Source organism: Delphinus delphis, chromosome 17 (assembly GCF_949987515.2).
Source record: "Delphinus delphis chromosome 17, mDelDel1.2, whole genome shotgun sequence".
Lineage (NCBI taxonomy): Eukaryota > Metazoa > Chordata > Mammalia > Artiodactyla > Delphinidae > Delphinus > Delphinus delphis.
This window is the reverse complement of record NC_082699.1, coordinates 72,219,769-72,244,894: the sequence shown is the minus strand read 5'-3', so window position 1 is coordinate 72,244,894 and position 25,126 is coordinate 72,219,769. Positions and strand designations below refer to the sequence as shown.

The following is a 25,126-nucleotide window of genomic DNA, read 5'->3' as shown; positions in this document are numbered from 1 at the left end:
CATTGTTTGGTTTGCATCAATGTTTTACTTCTCCCCCTGCCCAATTCTGCCCCCTCGCTTCCTTGTTTCTCCCAAGAGCACTGAGCACTGCCCAAGAGCACTGAGCACTGAACTTTCTGCATATGCAAATCTGCATCTCAGAGTCTGTTTCCTGGAAAACCTCAGCTAAGACCTCCTCTTTAAAAGATGAAGACAATGAATGAGGCACAGGGATGTGGAAACGGCTTTGCCCGAGAGCGTGCTGTGCTTTCGGAGTGGGCAAGATGGAAAGCAGGTCTCTGCATCCAGAAAGCCTGTGCCTGCCATTGCTCTACTCTGCTGCTTCCCAGTCCTCGCACAGGACATGCTGTCATGGCGAGAGGGAGGGACATCTGCTTGTGGCTGCCACAGAGACGCTTGGCAGAGGCAAAGAAATCTGCCAGAGCACCTGTGTCCCTGTGAGGACAGAGGTGACCCTGCACGGGGGGCTTAAGCTTCCACCGCGAGGAAGGACTGTGGGTCCAGGGGGATGACTGCATTACTCTGTCCACAAATGGCATCAAACCAGGCACGATGCCACCTCCCAGAATAGGCCTCCGTGACCACTTGGGAGTGCTAATACCAGAATACTGTATGGAACCGTTCAGTGGGTACAGCACTGATAGTTAATGGAGAAAATCTATTTATCTACTTATTTTTTCTTTCTGTCTTTGACTTTTTTTTTTTTTTCCCAGAAGACGGTAGCAGTTTACCCTTATGACAAATATTTGTGTCTACTTTGTGCTAGCAAAACACAGTGGCAATCTTAGGTGTAACATTTCACATTTTACAAAGTGCCGTTACTTATCGCCCAAGCCCTGTGGGGGTGATACGCCATCATCTCAGTTTCCTTGTCTGTAAAACATCATCATGTTTGATCCTCGCAGCGCCCCAGATGGGGGTGGGGAAGGGACTCTAATGCCTCCTTCACAGATAAGGAGTCGGAAGCTGGAAGAGGTATGTGACTTTCCAAGAATGCTGAGCTGGACAGTGACCAAGCCAGAGACAGACCCAGGCCTCCTGGCTCTAAACCAGGGCTCCTTCCATCCCTCTGAGCTTCCTACAGAGCTGAGCATCCTCTCCAGAAAATTATCCCCAGGTAGGAAAAGGTCGTTGTCTTTGACAGCATCATGCTCTTAGCTATACGGGGAAGACTGTCATTTTTATCTTGAACTTGTCTTTGACACCAGAGCACTGAGCATCACTAAAATTAGAATGGTAAATAAAGTAGCAAAACGATCTAGCACCACCACCCTTCTTTTCAATGAAAGAAAGAAAGAAAGAAAGAAAGAAAGAAAGAAAGAAAGAAAGAAAGAAACAAAGAAAGAGAAAGAATGGAATTCTTTGATAAAATTCATCAGTGAAACTACCTAGATCTGAAGTTTGCTCTGTGAGGGGACTTTTGTTAATAAATTTAACATTGTTTATAGACAAAAAAAAAAAAAAAAAAAAGAAGGAAGAAAGTAAAGAAAAAGAGAGCGAGAAAAAAGGTTTATCCAGAGAAGTGGCCAAATAATGCAACCAGATTTCGCGTGGACTCAGCAAGAGGAAGTGAAAGCCCCACACCTGTCCTGGAGCTGCAGGGCCACCCTCAGAATGTGGAGCCGTGTATTTCTGAACTTGGGACCTGGCTTCCCTGTAAGAGACCCTGGGCTTTCATTTCCTGAAGCATCCTCCACGCGTTGCTATTTTCATGGTCATTACAAGTGGCATTTTTGCAACATGGCCAAACCGAGGTGTATATTTTTAGATGGTGAGCACACTGCAATTTCAGAGAAGGGTTATGATGGGATTTCAGGACGGAACTTGCCAATTATGGTCTTAAAATGGAAGCCTTGGCTGCCCTCCACCTTTATTTAGGTTGATGTCTAGGGGAAAGCGTTCTAATTAAAGGGTGAATTTCCCCTCCAAAGTGAGAGTCAGCTCATCTGTCGCCATCCCAGGGCCTGGAGTCAGCTCTCTGCCACACCCCACAACTGTCCCCCTCCCCTGGCTGGCAGGACCCCCGGATGAGCCATTGCTGCCATGCAGAATCTAACATCTGGGGTTCCACGCGCACCACATGAAAATTCTGAGAACAAGTTCTTTGTGAATGCAAAAGCATAGTGAAGCACGAAAGCTGGGCGAACTTGGTAGCATTTCACAGGAGTTTACTAATTTGCCAAGAACCTCGCAATACCATTGCTGTTTAATGTTCACGATAACCCATGCTGTGGGCATCACTACTGTGCGCATTTTACAGATGAGGAAACAGACCCAGTAAACACACCCAAAGTGCTTAGCTGATAAGCGGCAGTGCTTGGGCTTGAGCCCCGCTCCTTCAGCTTCAGAATCCACGGTTTACTCCAAGGCAGACCTCCTCTCCGGGTGAATGAGATGGTGACAGCTTTCAGACGCACCCAAAGGGATAGTCTGCTCCGAAATGCACCATCTGTGGTTTGTTAATTAGTTTTTTCTTCCTTTGTTTAAAATATATTTTACAGACTGCATTGTCAACATCACTTATTTAAAAAAGAAAATCGTTGGTGTTCCCTGGCAGTCCAGTGGTTAGGACTCAACACTTTCACTGCGTGGTCTGGGTTCAATCCCTGGTCAGGGAAGTAAGATGCCACAAGCCATCCAGTGTGGCCAATAGCTAGCTAAATAAATAAATAAGAAAATCACTTCCCCTTGAATTTGAAATGCCACGTTTATCATATATTAAGTCCTTATATGTAAATGAGTTTTCTTTGGTGAGTACCAATTCTTTTTCATTCATTTCTGCTAATTCTGGCTCTATTCCCAAACTGCTTAAACTAGAGTCACTTTATACTATATTCTATCGTCAAATGGTAAAAGTTTTCCCACATTATTTTTCCTTTAAAAATATTTTTTGGTTGTTTATTTACCAGATGAAATTGAAAATCACTTGGTCAAGTTTCAAGAAAACATTTTGTGGATGTTATTTGGAAAAATTGATTTGAGAAAAAGATTTTTAATTGTATTCTGTTTAATTTTCAGTGTCATTAAGAATGGAATGGGATTGTTTCCCATTATATTTTTTAAATGGTTACAGTTGACCAAAAGGAAAGCTATGTATTTGTGTGTATTTATTTTCTAACAGGACCTGAACCTACTCTGAACGTAACTCACAGACATAGTTGAAGCTCAGGCTCATATCTCTGTGGCTACTTTGGAAACAGGCCCACAGTAGATTCCAGTCTTAGGGAATACATGCCATCCAGCAGCTGTAACTCATGATGGCATAAATGACACGTACTTGCTTAAGAAGTCAGGTTCCAGGAGTTTATCTCAGCTCCTCCACTTAACAGCTCTGTGACTCTGGGCAAACCACTCACCCTCTCTGAGCTTCAGTTTCCTCATCAGTAAAATGGGTATATTACCAGATGCTCTCTTCTAAGATGGTCATTGGGAATGAATGAGCTACTGTGTGTGAGCTGCACAGAGCCTGCTTGGGGTAGGATTAGTGAAATCAGCTGCTCCCATTCTCTCTGGGCCGAGTTGCTCAATTCTTGCTGTGTTTGGGTCACTGTCTTTTTGAAACTATAGAGGTAGGAGCCTGACTGAGGTGCTGGGGGAAGTTCTCTAAGGGGTAAAGGAGCAGAAATCACTGTTGGTGATTTCAAAACCTTCCTCCTGAATTCGCCTCATCCCCTCACCCCAGCCTTGTCCCTGCCCAGGAGGGCCTCTGTCAGCATCTCCCTTCCCGCCTCCGGCCCTGGGACTCCTGGTCAGGCCATTAGCACAGTGGATGCAGGACGCGTGCCCGACCAGGAGGCCTGCTGCTGAATACAGCAACTTTCGGAAACAGAAGCATTTCAAGGTTTTGTGAGCCCAGCACACCCCAGATGAACCCATCGCCACCCCCTCTCTCCATCCTGCTCTTTGCTCCCACACCGTGCTCTTTCTTTCCTCAGGGACTGCATCCACCACCCACCCTGATGCCCAACCCAGAAATCCCACCATCTTCATCACCTTCTCCCTCACTTTGTCCTGGCAATTCTGCCACCTCAGCCCCTCTGGGAACTGTCCTTTCTTTTCCACCTAGATTCTGGCCTCATCAATTTCACTCCAGATGCTCCAGTTACTGAGACCCAAACGGGCCTCCCTGTCACCGGCCCCCTCATCCCTTCTCAGGCCATCAACACACTGCGACCAGGGTCACCTCCAAATCTGATTACGACACCCACTGCCCCATGTCCTTGGGGTAACAGGGCGGGTCTGCTGAGGTCTTCAGCTATATCACACCCCTCTCACTTTCACATGGTGGGCCTGGGTGCTTGCCATGGTCACCCATACTCCAAACACATTGTACAATCATAAGGAGAAAGAGATGTTGCTTTACTACATAATTTGAGTTACTTATGTTAACTCAGATCCATCCTAGTCATAGCAGATGAGGCAATGAGCCACCGGGAGGAATAGTCACAGGGCACTCCCCAAGGTCACCGGGCACCCCCAAGGTCACAGGGTAGAGCCTGGTCTCAGACCCTGCCAGCATGGTTTCCATCTGCCTGGCTGTAGCCTGGGACCTCCTTCCCAGCAGCAGATGCACTCCCTCTCAGCCCTTGACACAAGCCTGTGTTATGGTGTGGAATCTTGATGACTCTTTCATACTGTAAACAACCTACATATGAAATAGTTCACCAACAGGTCTGAAGACCTTGGAGGAAACACGCCTTCAGAAGAACGTGGCCCTGCCTGTCCATTAGCAGAGAGGAAAGGGTGACCCTGAAGGGAAGAGAGACTCACCCATGTCACACAGCCCTTACCTCTGTGATGGGGACAGACAGGCTACCATCTAGTGGGCTGGCAAATTCAAGATGACCTGATTCTGTCTTACAGTACAGTGCTGAGATGGACAACATTATCCCTATTTTACAGAAGAGAAAAGTGAATGAGGGCCAGAGAGGGCCAATGACTTGCCCAAGGCCACACAGCTAAAAGGTAGTGAGCCAGCATTTGAACCCGGGACAGCCTTGTGCCATTAGGTTGCCCTGTACACCTAAGCATTGCTGAGGGTGGGCAGGGCCGAGGGGAGGGAACGAGAGGGGCAGCACGGCCTGCAACCTTGGTACAGGCAGGCCTTGGGGTGATATCAAGGTACTTCCATTCCCTTCCAGGCAGCATTATTCCTTTTAATGTAGACTCAGCTTAAAAAAAATCACTAGACTAAAATATGTTTGAAAATTTCCACCAATATATGGAAAACTGTGTTTAATTCCCTTTCCTTCCTCCCTCCCTTCCTTCCTTTCTTCCTCTTTTCTTGCCTTCCTGTCTTCTTGCCTTCCTTTGTTCCTTTCCACTCGGATATCAGTTAAAGAAAGAAATGTTTGATTTTGATTTCAAGGCCCAGAGAGAGTAATTCCAGCTGTTAAAAATAGCTAAAACAAAACAAAACAAAAAACAAACACCCACGGAACTACAGACCTGTGTTAAGACAGGAGGAACAGGTCTCCCGCTTGCTGGCTGGGTAAGTAACCAAGGGTAAGTTCCCACTCTGGCCCTCCTCTCTCTCATTTGAAAAACGGTAGGGGTGTGGGGGGGAAAGAGCCTTTCAAAGTTTTTTAATCAGATCAAAGTGCAGAAATGTCAAGCCAGTCGCAAATGCCTGACCTTCTCTCCAACATTCAAATAATCACAGAGCCATTTTTTAAATGAAAAGATCAATGTGATTTTCTTAAGAATCACCAAGAATGAAGATAACAAGCAGACACTCTAGAGCACTGAAAAGAATCCAGGATTCTTACTGTTCTTCTTGCAATCAGAACCAAGAAGAATTCCTTTCTGCTCCTCAAGGCTTATCGAAGGGATAGGTGCTGAATGTCGAAAAAGCTTGAGGAAATACTGGAGGTGGTTTCCATGCCCAGGCCAGCCGGGGGAGAAAACATCAACGCTTTGAAGCCTTTCAGCAGGAAAGGTCTTTCACAAGGAAAACATTTCAGGCACCAGCAAGCCTCCGTGACCTTGGAGTCAGCAGAGTATAACAGGCTCGCTAATGCTGCTTTCTCAGCTTTACGGCCACAAGCTCTCGCTGGTAGAAGACACTTGTGTGCTGTCATTATTGGATGGGACCAAGACTCAGACATCCTGATTTCTCACCAGACACCGTCTTTCAAGTGAGAACCACGTCACACTGGTCTATTTTTACCCTCATTAACACTCAAAAAAAAAAAAAAAAAAACCCCAAAACCCTAGATGTTCCTTTGATAACAGAAAGAAGAAAAAAGATGTCCCTTGTTATTTTGCAACTATTTGAGAGATGAAACTGTGACCAGAGCTAGCTGTTGGTCTAGCATACCTTCAGAGAGAAATGCCTGACATAGCAGACCCTACTGGACCCGTTTTAACATTTATAACACTAGAAAAATACACAGAGACGTATTTACCTCTGTTCAGCCTCCAAATACCTATTTTTGAGCTATCCAGGAAGCATGCTTTCATCTTTAACTTTGCACCTCCAGAGCTTAGCAGAGGGATGGCAGTGAGTACTGTGGGTTGAATTGTGCCCCCTCAATCCCAAGATTCACACTTCAAATTCATCCTAACCCCTAGCACCTCCGAACTTGACCTTATTTGGACATAGGGCCTTCACAGAGGTAATCGAGTGAAAATGAGATCATCAGAATGGTCCCTCATCCAAAAGGACTGGTGTCCTCATAAAAAGAGAAAATTTAGACATAGAAACAGACATTAAAGGAAGATGACATGCAGACACAGGGAGAAAACTACCATCTACAAGCCAAGGAGAGGGTTCCAGAACAGATCCTTCACTCACAGCCCTCAGAAGGAACCCACCCTGCCAGTAGCTTGATCTTGGACTACCAGCCTCCAGAATTGGGAGAGAATAAATTTCTGTTGTTTAAACCCCCAGATTGTGGTATTTTGTTACATAGCCCGAACTAACACAGTGAGTGACTATCCAGTAAAAACAAACATTCCTTGATTCACAGAGAGCTATACCCCTGTGTTGCATAGAAATGCTGATTGTAATGATAATTCTTATCATGTCAAATAACACATATTACCATGGCTAATGTTTACCAACCATTTCCTATTTGCCAGATGCGCTGCGATGTGCTATGTGTGTTGTTTCATTTAATCCACACACAGCCATGTGCATGGCTGTCCTGGCCACCACTGTGTGCACATTTTAAGGAGGGACCACTCTGGGAGAACCCTGCCTGCCCAAATCCCAGCTCTGCCCACTGCCAGCTCCGACATGGGGTAAATCGTACTCTGTAAACTGGAATAGTCGTGTCACCTGAGGTCACCTGAGTCACAGAGAGGGTTTCCCATATGCTAAGGGTTACAGCTTGCTACTGATCCTTCTAGCCTCCCTGAGGGGAGGGGTGGAAGCAGCTGTGCTGTCCTCCCATCTGGTTTTCCCAACACCATATCGTTGTCCCCATTGTGTGTCGTGGCATAAAAAGTCAGTGGGCCTTGGACACACGGTGAGGGTGAGGGCTGAATGGATTGATGCCTACAAACTGCTTGGAGCATAACAAGCACTCAGTAACACTTATTAAAGATTTGCCCCCTGTGTGTTGACCCCCAAAACCAGAGCTTCTAGCTCTGCCGTGTTGCTGAATGCACAAGGGCGTACACGCTGTTACTTGTAAAACAGGGCATTTTCAACCAAAACACGAGCATTAATAGTACTGATAGGAATGCTGCCACCCTCACACTTTCCTGGTCAAGAGTGTTGCACAGTGGGGGGTTAGGTCTGGTTATATGGCCCAGGAGGACCAGAAAAGACCCACTCTGATGACTCAGGGGCTTGGGAGGAAGGATGGAGAAGACAGCACATCTTCAGGCTAGGACAGGGGTGAGCAAGAAGTTTCTGTTAGAAGACGAATAGTAAATGTCAATATTTTAAGCACTGTTGGCCACGTTCATTCTCTGCTGCACGTTATCTCTATATGTCGCATTCTGAGCTTACAGGTCTTGCACAGAAACAGACTACAGGCTGTGGTTTGCGACCCCCAGGCCAGAAGGCAGAGCCAGAAGGGACAGGGGTTCAGTCACTATGTACCATGACGGGTGGAGGGTCTACATTCTGGGAACCAAAAATCCAATAGGAAACTCGACAGGGAGTTTTGTACTTTTTCCGGGAATGAGGAGCCATCTGGGAAATGCCATCTGGAAGGTAAAGTATCGTAATTTTATGACATGTTGATAGTTCTCCTTCCTAGCCTGGAATGTTAATGTCCTTTTACAAAATGATTCGTTTGTTTTGTTTTTTTTTAAAGGGTTCTTATTTGGTAGAATGAAAAGGTGGCAGACATGAGCTGCCCTCCAGCCCGAGGATAGAATCCAAGCCCTGCCTGTCTTCTCGACATGGAGGTGGTCTCCCCCGACTCCTGACCCAGCCTCCTGCAGCTGCCAGCTCTCTGAAATCATCCGCCTGCTGTCACAGCGAGTCCCCGACCCTTTCTCATCCTTCCCTATCCGCTGTGTCCTGGAAACAAGGGTTCTTACCATAACGTCCCCTGCCCTCATTCTGAGTCACAATCTTCCAGCTATGACACCTTCTAGTACTTCTCATCCTCAACTAGGGGTGCCTGGTCATTCTCCCACATTCTTCAAATTCTTTGCCAGCCAGCTGGTAATTTTCATCTTCACCCCAAATCCTGCTAAAACCTTGGGGGACTTTGTCATCTATGGAGAAAGTAGATGGCCTATTTCATAGTCTGGTCTCAGTTTCCTGGCCTCTTTAATCCCAGAAAACTGTATTTGCATTCATTCCAGCCAAGTACCTCCACAATCGCATCCCAACCCCTGGCACAGCACTGAGCTTCGTCACCCTGTAAATCCCACTTGTCTAAGGGACACTTGCCGTTACGTCCCACAATCCTCCTTCCTTCTAGCATTTTTGCACTTTATTCCATCAAAACCAGCTCTTTAACTTCACTGTGATTTCTACTCTCTTACCCTCCACACCATGTTATCCATCTTCACTGGCTCATAAACCAAGGCCTCCGATCGGTTGGGGTCCATCATTTCAACTTCCCTTCTGCCACTGCCCTCAGCCCCCTTTCTTCCCCCTTGGGTTAATCCGATGGGCCTGCTGCCTCTGCAACTTGTCTTGGCCTGAGTACGGCTAAAGAAATACCCACAGACAAACAGATTGGCGCCTTTACAACTATGGGATCTTCAGCCTCCATTGAAGTCTCAACGCAGCCTGACAATGCAGTCGTCTCTCTCTTGTGTTCTCCCCAGGCCTGGGTATCACCATGACCCCTGCACTCTCAGCAGGTGCCTGACTTCTTGCAGCCCAGAGAAAGAGGGACCGTTATCAGCAGCAGCTTCAACTCCCCACCCTCCAGCTACTCTCTATGAACCATCCCATCTTTCCCTCTTTGTTTCTCCTGAACGGAGAAAGGGTGGCTGTTTGAAGACAATTCCCCCATCGGTGCTCGACAGCTTGACCTCACCCCCTCAGGGATATCCATCTACCGACTATCCCCCCATCCAGGCCCACTCCCATCCCTCCTATATGCCCAGTCTACCCCTGAACACTGACACTTCACTCTTTGCATAAAAACGTACACACATTTCTCCATTATTAAAACAACCCTTTACTCTAGCCCAAGGTTTCTTAACTTAGGGTCTGGGTTTAAGGGGGTCCGTTTCCCTGAAAATACATGCAAAATTTGGTACGTATGGAGGAGTATGTTGTTTTCAATACATTCTCGTGGGTGATTCATGACCTAAACGTTGATAGTTACTAACAAATGTTCTACAGTTCTTTTTTTAGCTGTCAATCTCTTTCTTTTTCTTCAGAGCCAAGATTTTTGGGAAAGTTTGTAGTTTCCATTTTCTCAAATCACTACTATGAAGTTTCTTCCCTCATCACCTTGTGAAATCTGCAAAGGACTCTTCATGACTAACCCAGTGAATGCTTGCAGTCCCCAGCTTCCTGGAAGCTACTGACCACTTGACCCACCCCTGGTTTCCACGACACCACGTGCTCCTTCTAGCTTTCTAGCCGCTCTTCTGGCTTCTCTTCTGCTCTTCCCTTAAAAACTGCGATTCCTCAGAGATCTGTCCCTGACCTTTACTATTTGCACCCTACACACTCTCCGTGGGTGATCTCATGATCCCCATGACTTAAAATACTACCGACATGCCAGTGATTATCAAATGTATCTCCAGGCCAGACCTTCGCCCAAGCCTCACGCTGAGATACTCAGTGCTCACTAGACACCTCCAAGCAGATGTCCCTGAAGCATCCCAAACTCAGCATGTTGAAAGCTGAACACTTACATCTTACTTCCATCCTCACCCACACTCTTTAACTGGTCCCCTCCTTATATTCTCTATCTTGAGAAGTGGCACTCCACCCACGGGACTACCTGACCTGAAACGTTCAACGTTATCCTCACCTGGTGTTTCAGTAGACTGAACGTCCATCTAGAAAGGTCATTATAGAAGGAAAGTCAAAATGAATATTAGTTTCAACTCTAAATTTCAGATTCTACCATTGTAAGTGGATGGGGTAAATGCATTTATCTGATTTGCTAGCAAAATGCACGGCCCCCAAGTTTCCTCACGTTCTGTCTGCTGCCTCCCTTGCCTGCTTCTCCAGACACTTCTCTCATCTGTCCACTTCCTACCACCCCAAACTCACATCTGGCCATCTAGCAACACACTCTGTGTTGTCTGACTTTGTTCACTATTCCCCTTGTTTACACTTACAAAGTGAAGTCAGTTTATGCATATGATGAGCTTGTATCATCCTTCAAAACCCAACTCAGATGTCACTTCCCTTGGAAACCCCTCTGAAAGACTCCTTCCTCCACCACGCCACCATAGTTTTTCTTCTGCTCTAAGTATCTTCTAAATATGTCTAGTGTTCCACTAATATGCTGCATCGAAACTTACTTATGTTCTTTTCTCAGTTAAAATTATGAGCATCTTGAGATCAAAGGCTCTGCCTTAGTTTTCATTAATTCTCCAAGACCTATCATGAGAGCATATAAAAATATTAACAATAGAAATAGTAATATAGCTGTAGCTAGCATTTATTAAGGGATCTACATGCTAAACAGGAATAACGTCATCACAATTTCGCATGAGCCGCCCAGTCCATAAATATGTAATGAATGAGTGAATGAACACAGCTCTCTAATTAATAAAGGAGAAATGAGATACTCATTCTTTTTTCATCTCTATAAAGATTAACGCTAGAATTATTCTCATACCACAAGACCTCAGTAAATAATTATTGAATAAATCAATTAGCTGATCAATTAATCACATAGGAAGCAAGTAATGGGCATTTGATTTCATAATATCTCACGTTTATGTGATGCATTCTAGTTTGTGAAACATCTTCACTTACACTGTGATATTTAATAATGACATCAACCTGTGCATTCACTGTATCACTATTACTATTTTGCAAGGGACTAAACTGAAGATCAGAGGTGGGGAATAACTTGGCTAAAGTCACAGCTCATGACGGGCAAGCCGAGGGCTTGACCCAGGCTGCCCCCTCCCAGTCCCCGCCCCGCCACAGCTGCCCCTTTCTCCCTGTGGCTCAACTCCAGACTCGTAAATTGGTTCCCTTTAGTGGCATGTACATCTCAGGCAGGGGTTTTCAAAGACATCGGAAATGGTCCAGCATCTGTTGAGATTATGAGCTTGTGGTTGGTGAGTAATCATCTTCTACACGGCTAACTTCAAAGACACTTCTAGAGAAATGTCTAAGAAAAAAGCATACACATGAAACCAGACTTGGAGCTATACTCTGTCCATGTCCTCATGACAAATCGCTAAATGCATTGCAAGCAAAATTCCTAGTGGAAATTCAAAGGCTCAGATTGAATCTGATTTCTCTCTAGGAAGTTTGACTCCTGTCAAGTAGAACCCCCCAAATTCCACCCACATGCAAAGGCTACCTGGGAGGTGGCATGATAAATGGGTTACTGAGAGCATCTGAATTCCTCTTTCTTGGGGTCATTGTGAGTGATCCCAGGGAGCTGGGGAAAACTGCAGAAATGTGGAGGCACAGATGCATATGAGAACCAACGTGAGCTGAGTAAAGTAATTCCAATGATGCGGAGGCTTCCCTAGAGACATTGAACAAGAGCGTGGGACGGAGGCCATCCTGACCTCTGAGTGGACTGTAGGTAACTTGCACAAGGTCTGACAGCTGGTTTGAACCCGGGCGGGCAAACTCCCAACACTGCACTCCTGCCCTCTGCCTCTCCAGTCAGTGTGAGGGTAGGGCCCCTGCTGCTGTCGCCACTCAGCATGCATCCACTAGCACGCTAGGCACTGTGCTAAGCACCTGCCCTACACGACTTCATCCAGATCTCACAGCAACTTGTGGATGGAGGTGATATTATGAAAACTCTGCCTCAAGGAGCCCAAGGCTCAGAGCAGTGACGTGACTGGCCCCCATGACACAGAGTAGGAATAGAACTGGAATTGAAACCCAGATTCGCCCCGTGCCAAGGTCCCTCTGCTTCATTGCTTCTGCTTCTCAGAACATCCGCCAAGAGCCGTCTGTTTGTCTGTGGGTAAAAGTTATCACAAAACAGAAGAAAAAAAACCAAAACACCTTAAAGCATAACTGAGCCAATCGTCAGAATGACCAAAATAGAAAACTTAAAGAGAAACTTAGAGGGCACGTAAACCACCCCCCACCCCGCACAGTGAGGGAATCTCCAACATGCTTGAATACCCCACTAACGGGGAGCTCATCCTCTCCACCTTGCGCCATCCCAGCAGGACACACCACGACTTCTTCCTCCGTCCTCTCACCCCATCGCCTCTCACCTCATCCCCCACTGCCCCTCCCATGACGCCAGATGCTCTGTCTATACTGAAGCCCCTCCCTCGGTCTCTCCCGTGCTAGGCTCCTCTCCCCTCCTGGACTTTACTCATGGGGGAGGGAAGGTGATTGCTTCCTTGGTAAATTGAATTCAGTTCCACCAAGGAGGCCAGAGAATTCAGCACAGACTCAACAGTGGGGGGAAAAGAATCAATGAAGAATGACCAAAGGATCATTAAAAAAATTTTTTTAATTAAAAAAAACTGTGTAGCCATTGGTAACATAGTATTACCTTTTTAAATCAACAGCTAAAATTGTTATAATCTATAAAACTAAAGGAAATCTACCACTGTTGATGGTTGCATTCAGGAATGGTCTACTCCATAGTCAGCTACTCAGAATGGTTACAGGGCTCCTAGGAAGGGTAAAAAACCGTCTAAAATATTTTCCCCCAAATGCTTAGCAAATGGTCTGAATTTCCACTCTTAAAAACGAAATCTTTCTGGTTTACCCACTTGTTAAAATGTTACCACTCTTGGAGAAAATATTATATTAAAAAGAAGGTAGGTCCTAGGTTGGCATATTTTGTTCTTGGTTCTACTCCCTTCAACTCAGTCGAGCAACTAAACCCTTGATGGACCAGGAACAAAACTGTTGTTGTCTGGGGAGGGAGTTATCAAGGTAAATCCTCTGTTTTCTCCAGCCTCAAAGATCTAACAAAGGTTTAAGACACAACTATTCAGCAAACATTGATCAAATGCCTCCCAGGCCCACTATGCACATATGCACAGGTTGTATACTGTACAATTGCAGGGGCAGCATTCACAAAGATGACCTGTGAAAAGGATCCCTTAGCACTGGCAGTGCTTGACTTAATCTAGCTATTCCAACACAGTCAGCCTTCACCAGACATTGGGTGCAGCAATTTTACATATAATATATCTTTCCAGCTTAATAACAGCCTCTTTGAAAACATCATCATCTCCATTTTATAGGTGAGACAACTGAGATTCACAAATACCTTTTAAATTAGTCAAGTTCCCATACCTAAGGAGTGGCAAAGATAGGATTCCTGTATCCCATGTGTGTTCCAATCCATTCATGTGGTTACCATTCATTCATTTATTCATTCTTTCAACAAGCATTAATTGAATCACTGTTGGTTTTAAATATTAACCTAGAGCAAAGTGAACATTTACATATTTTTTTCTTTTTTAAAAAACCAAACAATTATAAATAAAATAAGACTGAGAGTCTACTAGACACTTGGCTAAGTGTTTAGGATCAAACCATGAATTACAAAATAACTGCCCTTCGGAGCACGAAATCTAGCAAGCAAGCAAGCAAGCAAGCAAAATATATTCATTCATTTGGTAACTATTTCTTGAGAACTGACTAGGTACCAGTCATTCTTCTAAGAGCTAAAATAGCAGTGAACAAGCCAGATAAAGTCCCTGCCCTCTGCGGCTTCCTTTTTAGAGGAGGGCAAACAAATACTTAAGAAGTAAACAAGTGAGAAGATTTCATAGCAAAAAGATAAGAAGACAATAAAGCAAGGTGAAGGGGTAGAGAGTGCCGAAGGGGCTGCTTTGATGGGGTGGTCAGGGGGGTCTCTTTGAGGCGGTGATGTTAGCTCAGAGCAGAGGAGGAGCCAGCCCTGAAGACGTACTAGGATGAAGGCTCCATGGGGCAGGGCTTTCTGAGGCTCTGTTCACTGCTGTAGCCCCAGCACCCAGTGCCAGGCACAGAGTAAGTGCTCACTAAACACCTGTTGAATGAATAAGCGAATGAACAGGGGAATGGCAGCCGAGGCAGAAGAAACTATAACTGTGTCCCAAATCCAGCACCTCACCAGCTGGCCGGAGGCTCCCTCCTGCTTCGTGGAGAGAAGTGAAGCCTTCCAAGCTGGGGCCCAGTTTCCCCACGTGTCCCACTTTCCTTCAGTCTGCCGTGGCTGTGATCCCAGTTTGCCAGCTGTTCTTCCATCACAGCCCCTGGGTCTCAGAGAAGCAGAGAAGTGGTCCAGGGGAGCTGCCACATGTAAGGCTGTGCCCAGAGCACACTCAGCCCTGCCAGTTACAGCTACCCAGGCGCCTCGGGGCCGTGGCAGATGTGCATCCTGGCCACACGTGTTAGTCTGGGCACGCAGCTACTAACTAGTCCCAGCACTCTCGACAGACTGAAGGTAGGAAAGAGTGCGTGCCTGCCAGCCTCACCTTGATGGGCCCTGGGATACGGGATCTTCCCCTGGACAGCACTTCCCGTGAAGTAGGGACAGAGTGTACACCGTGAGGTCCAGAGAGAAAGTGTGTGTTTGTGTGTGTGTGTGTGTGTGTGCGTGTGTGTGTGTGTGTGTGCGTGAGCACACATCAGCTCTGTGCATATTTGGAAAGGAGATTTAAGTTTTATACAAACATTAGGCAATTTTGGAGTCAGTGCCTGCTCACATGGCCCTTTCAGCCCAAGGACCAAAGGGATTAAGAATTAGCTTGTGTGGGCTAATGCACCACCAGACTCATGGCTACAGCAGGCAGGTGACAATGCCCCAGGGTTGGTGCAGGGCAGCCTGCACAGTTTTAACAGCACCCATTCCACCCTCAAATGTGCCCCAGATGAGATTATTAAAGTATAACACCACTAGGCTGCAGGCTGTGATGTCCTCCAGATCCCCCTTCATTAATGAAGGGCTCTTCCCCAGCTGCTAGGAGGGCTGCTGGCAGATAGACCCCACTGTCAGCCCCTGCAGGGAGAGTGACCCCTAGAAGGGCAGCCCGTATCAGTCAGTGACCAACGTGAGGGCATAACAATTTTGAAGATCGTCCCAGCATCCCTAGAGGTCAGCTGAGGCCTCCTTTAAGGCTGCATTGAAGCTCAAGTTCTCCCTCTGCCCTTCTCTTTCCCTCTCCCACCCCTCTGGATTCCATTCCCTTAAAAAATGACCTGCATACTGAACTCAGAGTCTGATTCCTGAGGAACCCAACCAGCAACAGTCAGCATCTTCAGTGGGGAGACTCTGGATTTGGATTCAGATTGGGTTTGAACCCCAGCTCTACCACTCATTAGTTATGTGACCTTGCGCCTTTCTGACCCTCAGTTTCCAAATCTGTAAAATGGATATAATGGTGCACACTGCCTAGGGCAGTTGTGGGGATTAAAATATGGAAAGCATTTAGCATAGTGATTGACATATTTAGTCACTCAATACCTAGGAATATTAAAAATGATTTTATAGCTCTGCCCTTAACTGGCTGTGACTTGGGAGAGTCACTTTCTCTCTCTCTGCCTCAGTTTCCTCCTCTATAAAAAGATGGTTTGGACTTGGGCACTATTACTGACATTTCTTAAACACCCACTCTTACCAGGTTTTGTGCCGAGCCTTGTACTTTATTCCACAACACAAGCCTACTAGGTTGATATTTCTTACTTTTCACCATCATCCTCATTTTACAGAGGCCAACAAAGGCATCAGGAGGCTGAGGAATTTGACCCCAGAGTACCCATGTGTTAAGTGATGGAACGGGATTGGAAGCTGGGCAGACGGACTTCAAATCTCATCTCCACACCAGAATGCGCCAATGTTTCCCTCAATTAGATGATGCACACACTCCTGCCAGTGCTGACATTTTTTAGGATCACACGACTCTGTCTCCAGCTTAGTGGAAAACATTTGCAGAAAAGATCAACTGAATTCTATCAACCCTTTGGCACAGCTGTGAAAAGCCAGAGGCAAAGCAGACAAAAGTGATTGACTACAAATCGCAGGTCCCAAAAAGACTGCTGGTGTGGCCACTTCTATCTCCATATACCCAGGGACAGCTTTGTTGCTGTCACCGGGCTCCGGGCTGGTGAAGCTGAGCAGGGCAAACTTTCACCAGGCATCCCTCTCAGCCGTGCGTCACACCCTCTCAACTGCAGCCTCACCCACAGCCTCGATCTGCTGGTAGCAACCTGTGATCACAGTCAAGGGCTGGGGCATTTTTTAAAGGGTATTTTGAAGTTCCTCAGGTGAAAGGAACCTAGAGTACAGGTATAACTTTTTAAAGACTCACATCTGTGTTTTCCCCTCGCTTGCAATCTAAATACTCTAAATAATCTAAATTTGTTTCAATGGCACCTCTAAGAGAAGAGCTTCTGAGATAGTGGATGACAAGCAAAACGTCAATTCTCCTGGGAATTAGCCCTTGGAAGACCTCCCCGCCCCCCATTTGGCCTGCAGGAGGGGGCAGACAGTGGTCATCCTACAGACAGGGTCCAACATCTGAAAAGACATCTCATGCTAACCCTGAGCTGGGCTGTCATGGGTCTTTTAAGAAGCAATGGACATTTTCTCTTATGAAGAAATATCACCTTTACTGTGTTGCCCGTTTCAAAAAGCATACAACGTTTCCCTAAAGAGCGTAAAACGGCACTCTACATACAGATGACGCAACTGTCCTCGTTCTCTCAAAGCCTAGCTTGTCAGGCACCAGTGCGTCTCCCACACAGCCCAAAGGGAGAGCGTCTGAGTCATTTTAAAGCTCATTATGGAACTGCCTAAAACCCTTCAAGGATTCGTGGTACCCAAGGCACTCGAATGTTTGGCCCCAGTCCCCTGTCCAGCCTCCCTCCTGGCCCTGCAGTCCTGAGCTACCTGTACTTCCCTGCATGTGCGGCGCTAATGCAGGCCCCGGGATTCTGTCCATGCACTGCCCTCTGCCCAGGATGCCCCCTGCCCCCTCCTGGCCATCTGACAAATGCACACTGGCCTTTATGGCACAGACTGGCCCTGATGTGCCTGGGTGCTTTCACTGTCTGTGGTGAATTTTGGGGGAGCCTTCCCCAGGCTCCCACTGCCACTGGAAGTGGCTTCACTTTGGTAAGTGGCTCATCTCCTTAAATTCTTTCTTCCTGTGCCTTTCTCCTAATTAGTAGGTGGGATACTCTCTTTGCAAACAAGACCTTCAACACAGCACACCTTTCCTGGAACGTAAGTGACAATTCAGAATCCATTTTCCAAAATAGATATTCACCAGATTGAACTAAATTGAAGTGAAAGAGGAATCTGTTTTGCCATAACATGCTTCTCTGTTTGTGCCCACCCTAGCGCTCCCAAGACACCTTGCCAAGGTCTAGTTCCAAACCCAGTACGAAGTCCCACACGGGCTCCATGTTCAAGCTACAGCATTTCTCTACTGATCATCTTCTGCCTCTCCCACTGACAGCCCTAGGCCCACCACCCTGGACCGTTTCCAATGTCTGAATGCCTCAGGCTGTTTTGTGGTCCTGGGCCTTTGCACGTGCACTCTCTTTGGAAAGACTTTCTGAAACACACCCATTTGATAAACTCCTGCTGTCTTCAAACCCCGCCCCCCACCCGTTAATGTGTCTGAAGTCTTCTCGGGAGCAACATAGACCAAGCGTTTAGAGTGTATGTACCCAAGACAGGCCCCTGAGATTTCACAAGCCACCTTTGGCTTCACCATCCCCATCGACCAATCAGCTCATCAGAATCCCATTTTCAAAGAGGCTTTGAACGGGCAGCTTATACACACAATCTCATAAAAGAAACAAGGCCGAGACTTTAGGTCTCCCGACAAGTCTGGGGCTGGGAAGTCCATCTCTGTCACCCTTTCCAGAAGCTCAAACCAAATATTTTCATCTAACTTTGAGGGGGGCCAGGCAGGCACATGTGGGTTCCAATCCCAGCTTGATCATTTAACCTAATAGAGCTTCAGTCTCCTTATTTGAAAAATTAACCTTGTTACCATCTAACTTTCTTCTGAGCATTAAATGATTTCTGAACTGCTTGGTATTTAATAAATATTTCCTTTTCTCCCCGAATAAAAAGTGCATAAACATGAGGGTTTTACGTATGCTTGGTATATACATGCAAGTGTGAGCACACACACACGTGCACACTCACCAATCCATGTCACAATCACACAGACATACCAACACCCCGAAGGCAGAATGATGTCCTCCCTCGGACTCGCATCAAAGGAACACGCTCAACCTCTTAATTCCAACTTGGAAGCTCTAAGCACACATGGAATGTCGGCCCCCCATCTCTCCTGCTTTCAGATCACACTCGTCAAAGGCACACTTGAAAATACCGTGACATCTCATTCCGCCTTCAAAACATCTACTCAGCTCCATAGACTGTGTGTGTGTGTGAAGGGAGATGTGGAATTCTACACCTTTTCTTTCTTTTGTTAGTAACTCAAGTCTCAGTAATACAAATTTTAGCAAAAACAGACTGGAAGCATTGTAAAATCACCTGAAGAGGTTTATGTGTTGATCGATTCCTGTCTAACATATGCATTTGACATCAGGTACGGAAGTTTTCTTTATCCGTAAATTTAATAAATGATATTTTTAGTGATAATACTTAAGGATTCTAAGCACATGATGGAAAAAAAACCACTTTGAGGGACTTCCTTGGTGGCGCAGTGGCTAAGAATCCGCCTGCTAATGCAGGGGACACGGGTTCGATCCCTAGTCTGGGAAGATCCCAAATGCGGAGCAACTAAGCCCGTGTGTCACAACTACTGAGCCTGTGCTCTAAAGCCCGCGAGCCACAACTACAGAAGCCCAAGCACCTAGAGTCTGTGTTCTGCAGCAAGAGAAGCCACCGCAATGAGAAGCCCGTGCACCGCAATGAAGAGTAGCCCCCGCTTGTTGCCACTGGAGAAAGCCCACGCGTAGCAACGAAGACCCAACACAGCCAAAAATAAATAAATAAAATAAATAAATTTATTAAAAAAACAACAACAAAAAAGGAACCACTTTGATTCACTGCTAGTAAGTCTGCAACAACAAACAAGTGTTTGGGACTAATTTGGCGATATAGATCTAGAGTCAAAAAATCTAGAGTTTTCAAACCCAGTAATTCTGCTTTGGAGAGTCTGCCCCCAGGAAATAATCTCAACATTGGAAAGAGCTTTATGTACCAAGGTATTCTTGTGGTATTTTCGTAATAGTGAGGAGTCAAAAATAATCAAATGCCCAGAAATAGAGGAATGAGTTAGTGAACGACAGTGCGTTGACCTAGTAGGATAATGTGACAACCATGGTTGATCACTGTACTGTCTTTGTTTCTTCATCACCAGATTGGGAGCATTTTAAGGGGAAGAACATAGACAGATGAATGAATGAATGAATATACACATGCATACATGAATGGTTTAGACATATATAACTGTTTGGAAATATACACATGATGCAATATTAGGTAAAAACAAGACACATAACATTGTAGCAAGATTACAACTACTTTTCCATACAGAAAAGTCTAAGGAGATTAGGAAATAAACCGATATATGAACTGACATGGAGTAACTTCTAAATAATTCTGTGATTTTTTTCCTTCTGTATTTCAGCATTGTTTGAATTTTCTGTAATTAGCAAATAGGAAAATAGGACCTGCCCCTTGAGGTTGGTGTGAAGATCAAATGTCTTAGATGTGAAATCTTTAAGTGCTTAGACATCGATATTCTGTACAGAATGCTCAGGGGAAAAAAATACACACAAAGTCAGCTCTTGTAACTGAGGGAAGGAAGTGACAACATGCTTGAGGACATTCATACTCTCAGCCCAGCCTTGATGACAAATGATTCTCTCCTACACGAGCTACATGTTGTCCCTTCAGCCAGGACCATAATGACAGACATCTAGTGCCCCTCAGACATCATGTCACAGGACAGGAATGATGAGAGCCTCTCATTTCCTGACTAAGGGGAAGCAGAAAAGGGACATGCAGCAAAGCCCACGCTGCCCTGCCCGGTCCCATGGCGACCACCGCCCCGCGCTTCCTGCTGCCAGACAGGGTGTGTGCGGTGGGGACGGTGCCATGTGCAGAAGGAGATGGCAGCCCCAGCCCAGGTGGTGCTCCTGGGATCAGGGCCAGCGCCCGGCCTCAGATGTCACTGTGCTGCACGGGGCACCGACGGCTCGGAGCCCCGACTCCTCTGCACATAGTTCCCAAACGCTACTCTTCCTGACACGGCCCCGGGCTTGTGCAGGCCTAGTCACTACACAACAGGGTGCAACAAACCTTAGAATGAAAAGCAGGAGGACTGGGCTCCCGCCGCGCTCTGCGGCCAGTTGGACGCACTCCTTGGCTGGCATGTAAACTGCTGTGATGTGCTGCTGGCATTTGCCCTCTCTATGCATGTGTGAACTGAGAGGGGCTTGAGTTCATGGATGTGAGAGGGTCGTGGGAGCTATAAACTACGGGACAAAAGCAAGGAGAAAGATGAGGCCGCATCACATCGGAGAAATTAGGAAGACAATGAACTTACCGCTCTCTGTGAGGGGAGGCAAAGCCACCGAAGGGCAAAAACCGGAAGCGTCGTTTTGAGCAACTGCAAAAGAAGACAACGGCAGCCCTTTAGCTCTTTTTCACCCTTTCAATCATTGAGTCCTGAAAGGCAGGACTAGAGGTCCAACCTGGTGACAGAAAAGTCAAACTTGGAAGGCAGACGGTGGGCCCACAGTGCCCAGCACCACTCCCGCGTGGTCAGAACGGGCTAGGCTGTGCTGAAGGGACGTCCTGACACCTCAGGGGCTTAAACCAACCTGGCACCACGCGCTCACTGCAGCTGGGCTGCTTTCTCTCCTCTGTGTCACCCTCCCTCGAGGCCCACGCCGGGGAGACGCCATCAAGCCCCTGCCTCACAGACACTGTGGCAGGGGACCTCACTCCTGCTCTTACAGCTTCGCCGACGAGTGACACACAGCACTCGCCATCTTCACAGCGTTTTCCAAAGCCAGCGGTGAGGAAGTGCAGACCTACCGTGTTCCAGAGAGTGAGCACCCAGGGACACACAGGGAACGAGTGAAACGCCCACCACCATGGCTTAACGGACTCACTCAGGGAGGGCGCTTAGCCTGTCTGGGCCTCAGTTTCCACATCTGTACACTGAGGATGACACAACATATGCTGAGAATGGCTGTGGGCATGACAGGAGGTAGTGTAGGGCCAGACACAGGGTGGGAGTTCACTAGACGGCAGCTATTCACCGCAGGCTGCGTGGCAGGTGGACGGAGCCTGGAGTAGGAGGGCAGACAGACTGGGCTCGAACCTCCATATGCCTCTTAGAAGCAGGGCAGATGGACAAGTTACCTGGCTTCTTCTGTGCCCAGCTTTGGCGTTGGCACATGAGGATGATGTCAGAATTAAATGAGAAACCGTGCAGACCCAGCAGGTGACCGTGAGAGCCCATTATCCCCTTCCCCTTCCTCTTCCTTTACTGAACAAATCAAAATCTTCAAAGCCTCAGCATCCTTTTCTTCCAGTGGCCCAAACTAGGAGTGCTGTCAGATCTTCTCCCTCTCTGAGCTATGGTGTAGCATGGTCAGGGGTCAAGGGTCATGGGTGGGGCCCACAGTCAAGGGTCAGCAACCCAGGGTGAGATTGTGTGACCTTGAGCAAGTTGCTTCACCTCCCTGTCCTCAGTTTCCTTGTCTGTAAAATGGGGGTAATGACAGTACCTCTCTCAGGGTTGTGAGGCTTGGATGAGTTGTTGTATGTAAACCTTTGGGCATACAGTAAGCACTCAATAAACGCCGGCCACTATTCACTCTTTTTTTTTTTTTTTTGTGGTACGCGGGCCTCTCACTGCCGTGGCCTCTCCCGCTGCAGAGCACAGGCTCCGGATGCGCAGGCTCAGTGGCCATGGCTCATGGGCCCAGCCACTCCATGGCATGTGGGATCTTCCCAGACCGGGGCACGAACGTGCGTCCCCTGCATCGGCAGGCAGACTCTCAACCACTGCACTACCAGGAAAGCCCCACTATTCACTCTTAATATCGCCCTTTCACAGTGACACACCCTTGTCCTTGACTCTTGGTCTTGTCTGCCTCCATGAAAAGCCTCGAGTCAGAGTCATGCTCTATTCTGGTCCCCGAAGTCCCGGTTTGGGTTCCCTCCCATCCCGTCCCCTCCGCCGCCTTCCTCACTTTGGTCAGACATGCCACGACCCAGCCTCCCTGAGTTCTCGAGCCCCCAGCTGTCGTGTGTCTCTCCTGCTTGACTCCATCTGCCTAGAAGCACCTGCTCCTGGTCATCATTCTATGGCCCTGGTTCCCAGCCTTCGGCAGACATTGGAATCCCCTGGAGGGCTTGATGACACACACCACGTTGGCCCCATCCCCAGACTGTCTGGTTCAGCAGGTGTGGGCTGGGGCCTGAGATCCGGCGTTTCTAACAAGTTCCCAGGTGAGGCTGACACTGCTGGTCCAGGGACTCACGCTGAGGGTTGCTGAGCTAAGGCTCCTGTCACCCAACATTCTGTGAGCTCCTCCCACAAAACTCAGAATGACTCAGAACCACCCACCATGCTCTACAGCGCCCAGGGGCCCAGCTTGTTTATTTAAATGTCCATCTTTGCTTTCTCAGAGCAAAGACCCTGAGAGTCAGTGCAATCTTCAGAAAACAATCTGATGAACCTACATCGAGGGCATTCCGATGCCCACACCCTTGGACCCAGTAATTCTGCTTCTGGAAATTTATCTGGAAATTCAAAGCAAGCTCGGTTTGCAAAGGAAACATTTATACAGCACTAATGAAACACTGGAAACCGTATACGTCTAATGCTGTGAGAACAGTGAGGCGAGCTGCCGCACATCCGTGGGGAGAATTACTATGCGCGCGTCTCAGCCAGGCATTCATCACCTAGTTCTGGGGCTGCTGCTGCTCTACTTACCCTTCCTCATCCTCCATCAGTGTTTCCTGACGGGGGGCTGTCGGCCCTTTGGGTGGGACCTTCTTCACTGTACAGGAATAGCTGAGCCCTGAAAGTTCTCAGCTTCCCTGGGCCGCGGGGCACTGAGCCTCAGCCCCTGCGAGGGACTCCGTCCCTGGGGACGCCCCTACAGAGCATCATACCGTGCAACCTTGAGCAAGTTGCTCAGCTAATTCATGCTTGTTAAACAGATGGATGGTAACCCTTCTGCTTCTTCCCAGCTCTGCTTTCAGTGACATCAAGCTGGTGGCTTGAAATGGGCTGTGGCTGGAGTATTTACACCACAGAAAGTGGCAACCGCTACAAAACAACAAATCAGGGCCCCTGCCACCCTCCCCAGTTGTAACACATTTGCCAGCACAGCAGAGAATGCGGGTAAGGATAGACGCAACCTCATCACATTCTTTGGGGACCAAATAAGATGTTGCCTGTGAAACACTAGCCTAGCCCTGGAGCCCACTCCGTGCTAAGTAAATGGCAGACACTCTTGAGGGGATGTGAGTGATGATGTGAAGAGCGGACTGCACAGTGAATTCTCCTACGTGTGGTGGTTTCTACATGGGCTGCAGAGAAGCATAATTAGAAGAGCTGGTCATTTCCTTTCCATTTCCCATATCTAGAATAGCTACAGGGTCCAAGTACATTTGCTTAACAGAAGAACAAAGGAAGTGTGAGGCTTCGGTTGTTTTTTTTAGATGCTGCCTGTGACTTTGTAAACAAACCAAAGATCCTGCCCCACTTGCAAGTCACGCACAGCTGCGGAGCGAATGGCAGCCCAGTTCTCCGAGAGCAGCAGGTACCAGTGCCCCAGAGGCCGCCCCCTCCAGGCAGCCCTGAGCTCTGGGGCAGCTGGACTGCAGAGCAGCCTTCTTACCCTGTACTCCCACCTTGGTTGCTAAGATGCTTCCGCGTTGGGTCCTGCTGTTGGAAAGTGGCTGCCAACAGCCTCATTTGCATCATAATTGCTTGGCCTGAGCCTCTCAGTTTGGTGCTCAGACCCATGCAAATTTCTGTTCTCTGTGGACAGTAGTCAGAAAGCACACAGCTGCAGGCTCTCTGGGGGCCCCTCTGGGCGCTCCCTGCTCTAGGTTTGTGCCTCTCTCCTGGATCCTAGGAGACTCAACTCCCACTTCTGTTTTGAGAACACAGCCCAGTACCAGGGTTATGTTGCCCGTGTGCAGGTCTCTGCGGCCCCGGGGGCTGCAGGGCAGGACCACCCACTATCCCTACGCAGCGGCCACTGCGCCCTTCACCCAGCTTTCCTTTATCTACGCCCAGATTTTCCCCCAGAGTGGCTTTTGCATAATCTCTTATAGAACAAAATTTCTTGCTCCCCTTTTGTGCTTCAGAAGCCCCCGTGGGTCCCCCCCACCGTAACACAAGCCACAGGGCTGAGTAGTTCTCTGATACAGAGGGAATAATTACCTCCCGGTGAGGGGATAGGAGAGTACCAGCCCCACAGGCGTTGTAAGTGAATGCAGGGAGAGTGCTGGAGAGTTGTTTCTGACATTAGTAAGTGTTTGAGAGATGTTCATGTCTCTCACTTCTGCCTCCCAAGCCAGGCTAAACGCTTTTGGGGAGGACCTTCTACCCCTGATGC

The 25,126-nt window shown here is 47.5% G+C and overlaps 1 protein-coding gene across 1 annotated transcript in view; it reads right to left on the bottom strand.

Moving 5' to 3' along the window:
- Positions 1-25,126, bottom strand: part of TG (thyroglobulin) — a 241,949-nt gene that overhangs the window by 116,377 nt on the left and 100,446 nt on the right. The window contains exon 35 of the mRNA XM_060035310.1: positions 21,082-21,144. Within this exon, the coding sequence (XP_059891293.1) occupies positions 21,082-21,144 (63 nt within the window). The remainder of the gene's footprint in view (positions 1-21,081; positions 21,145-25,126) is intronic.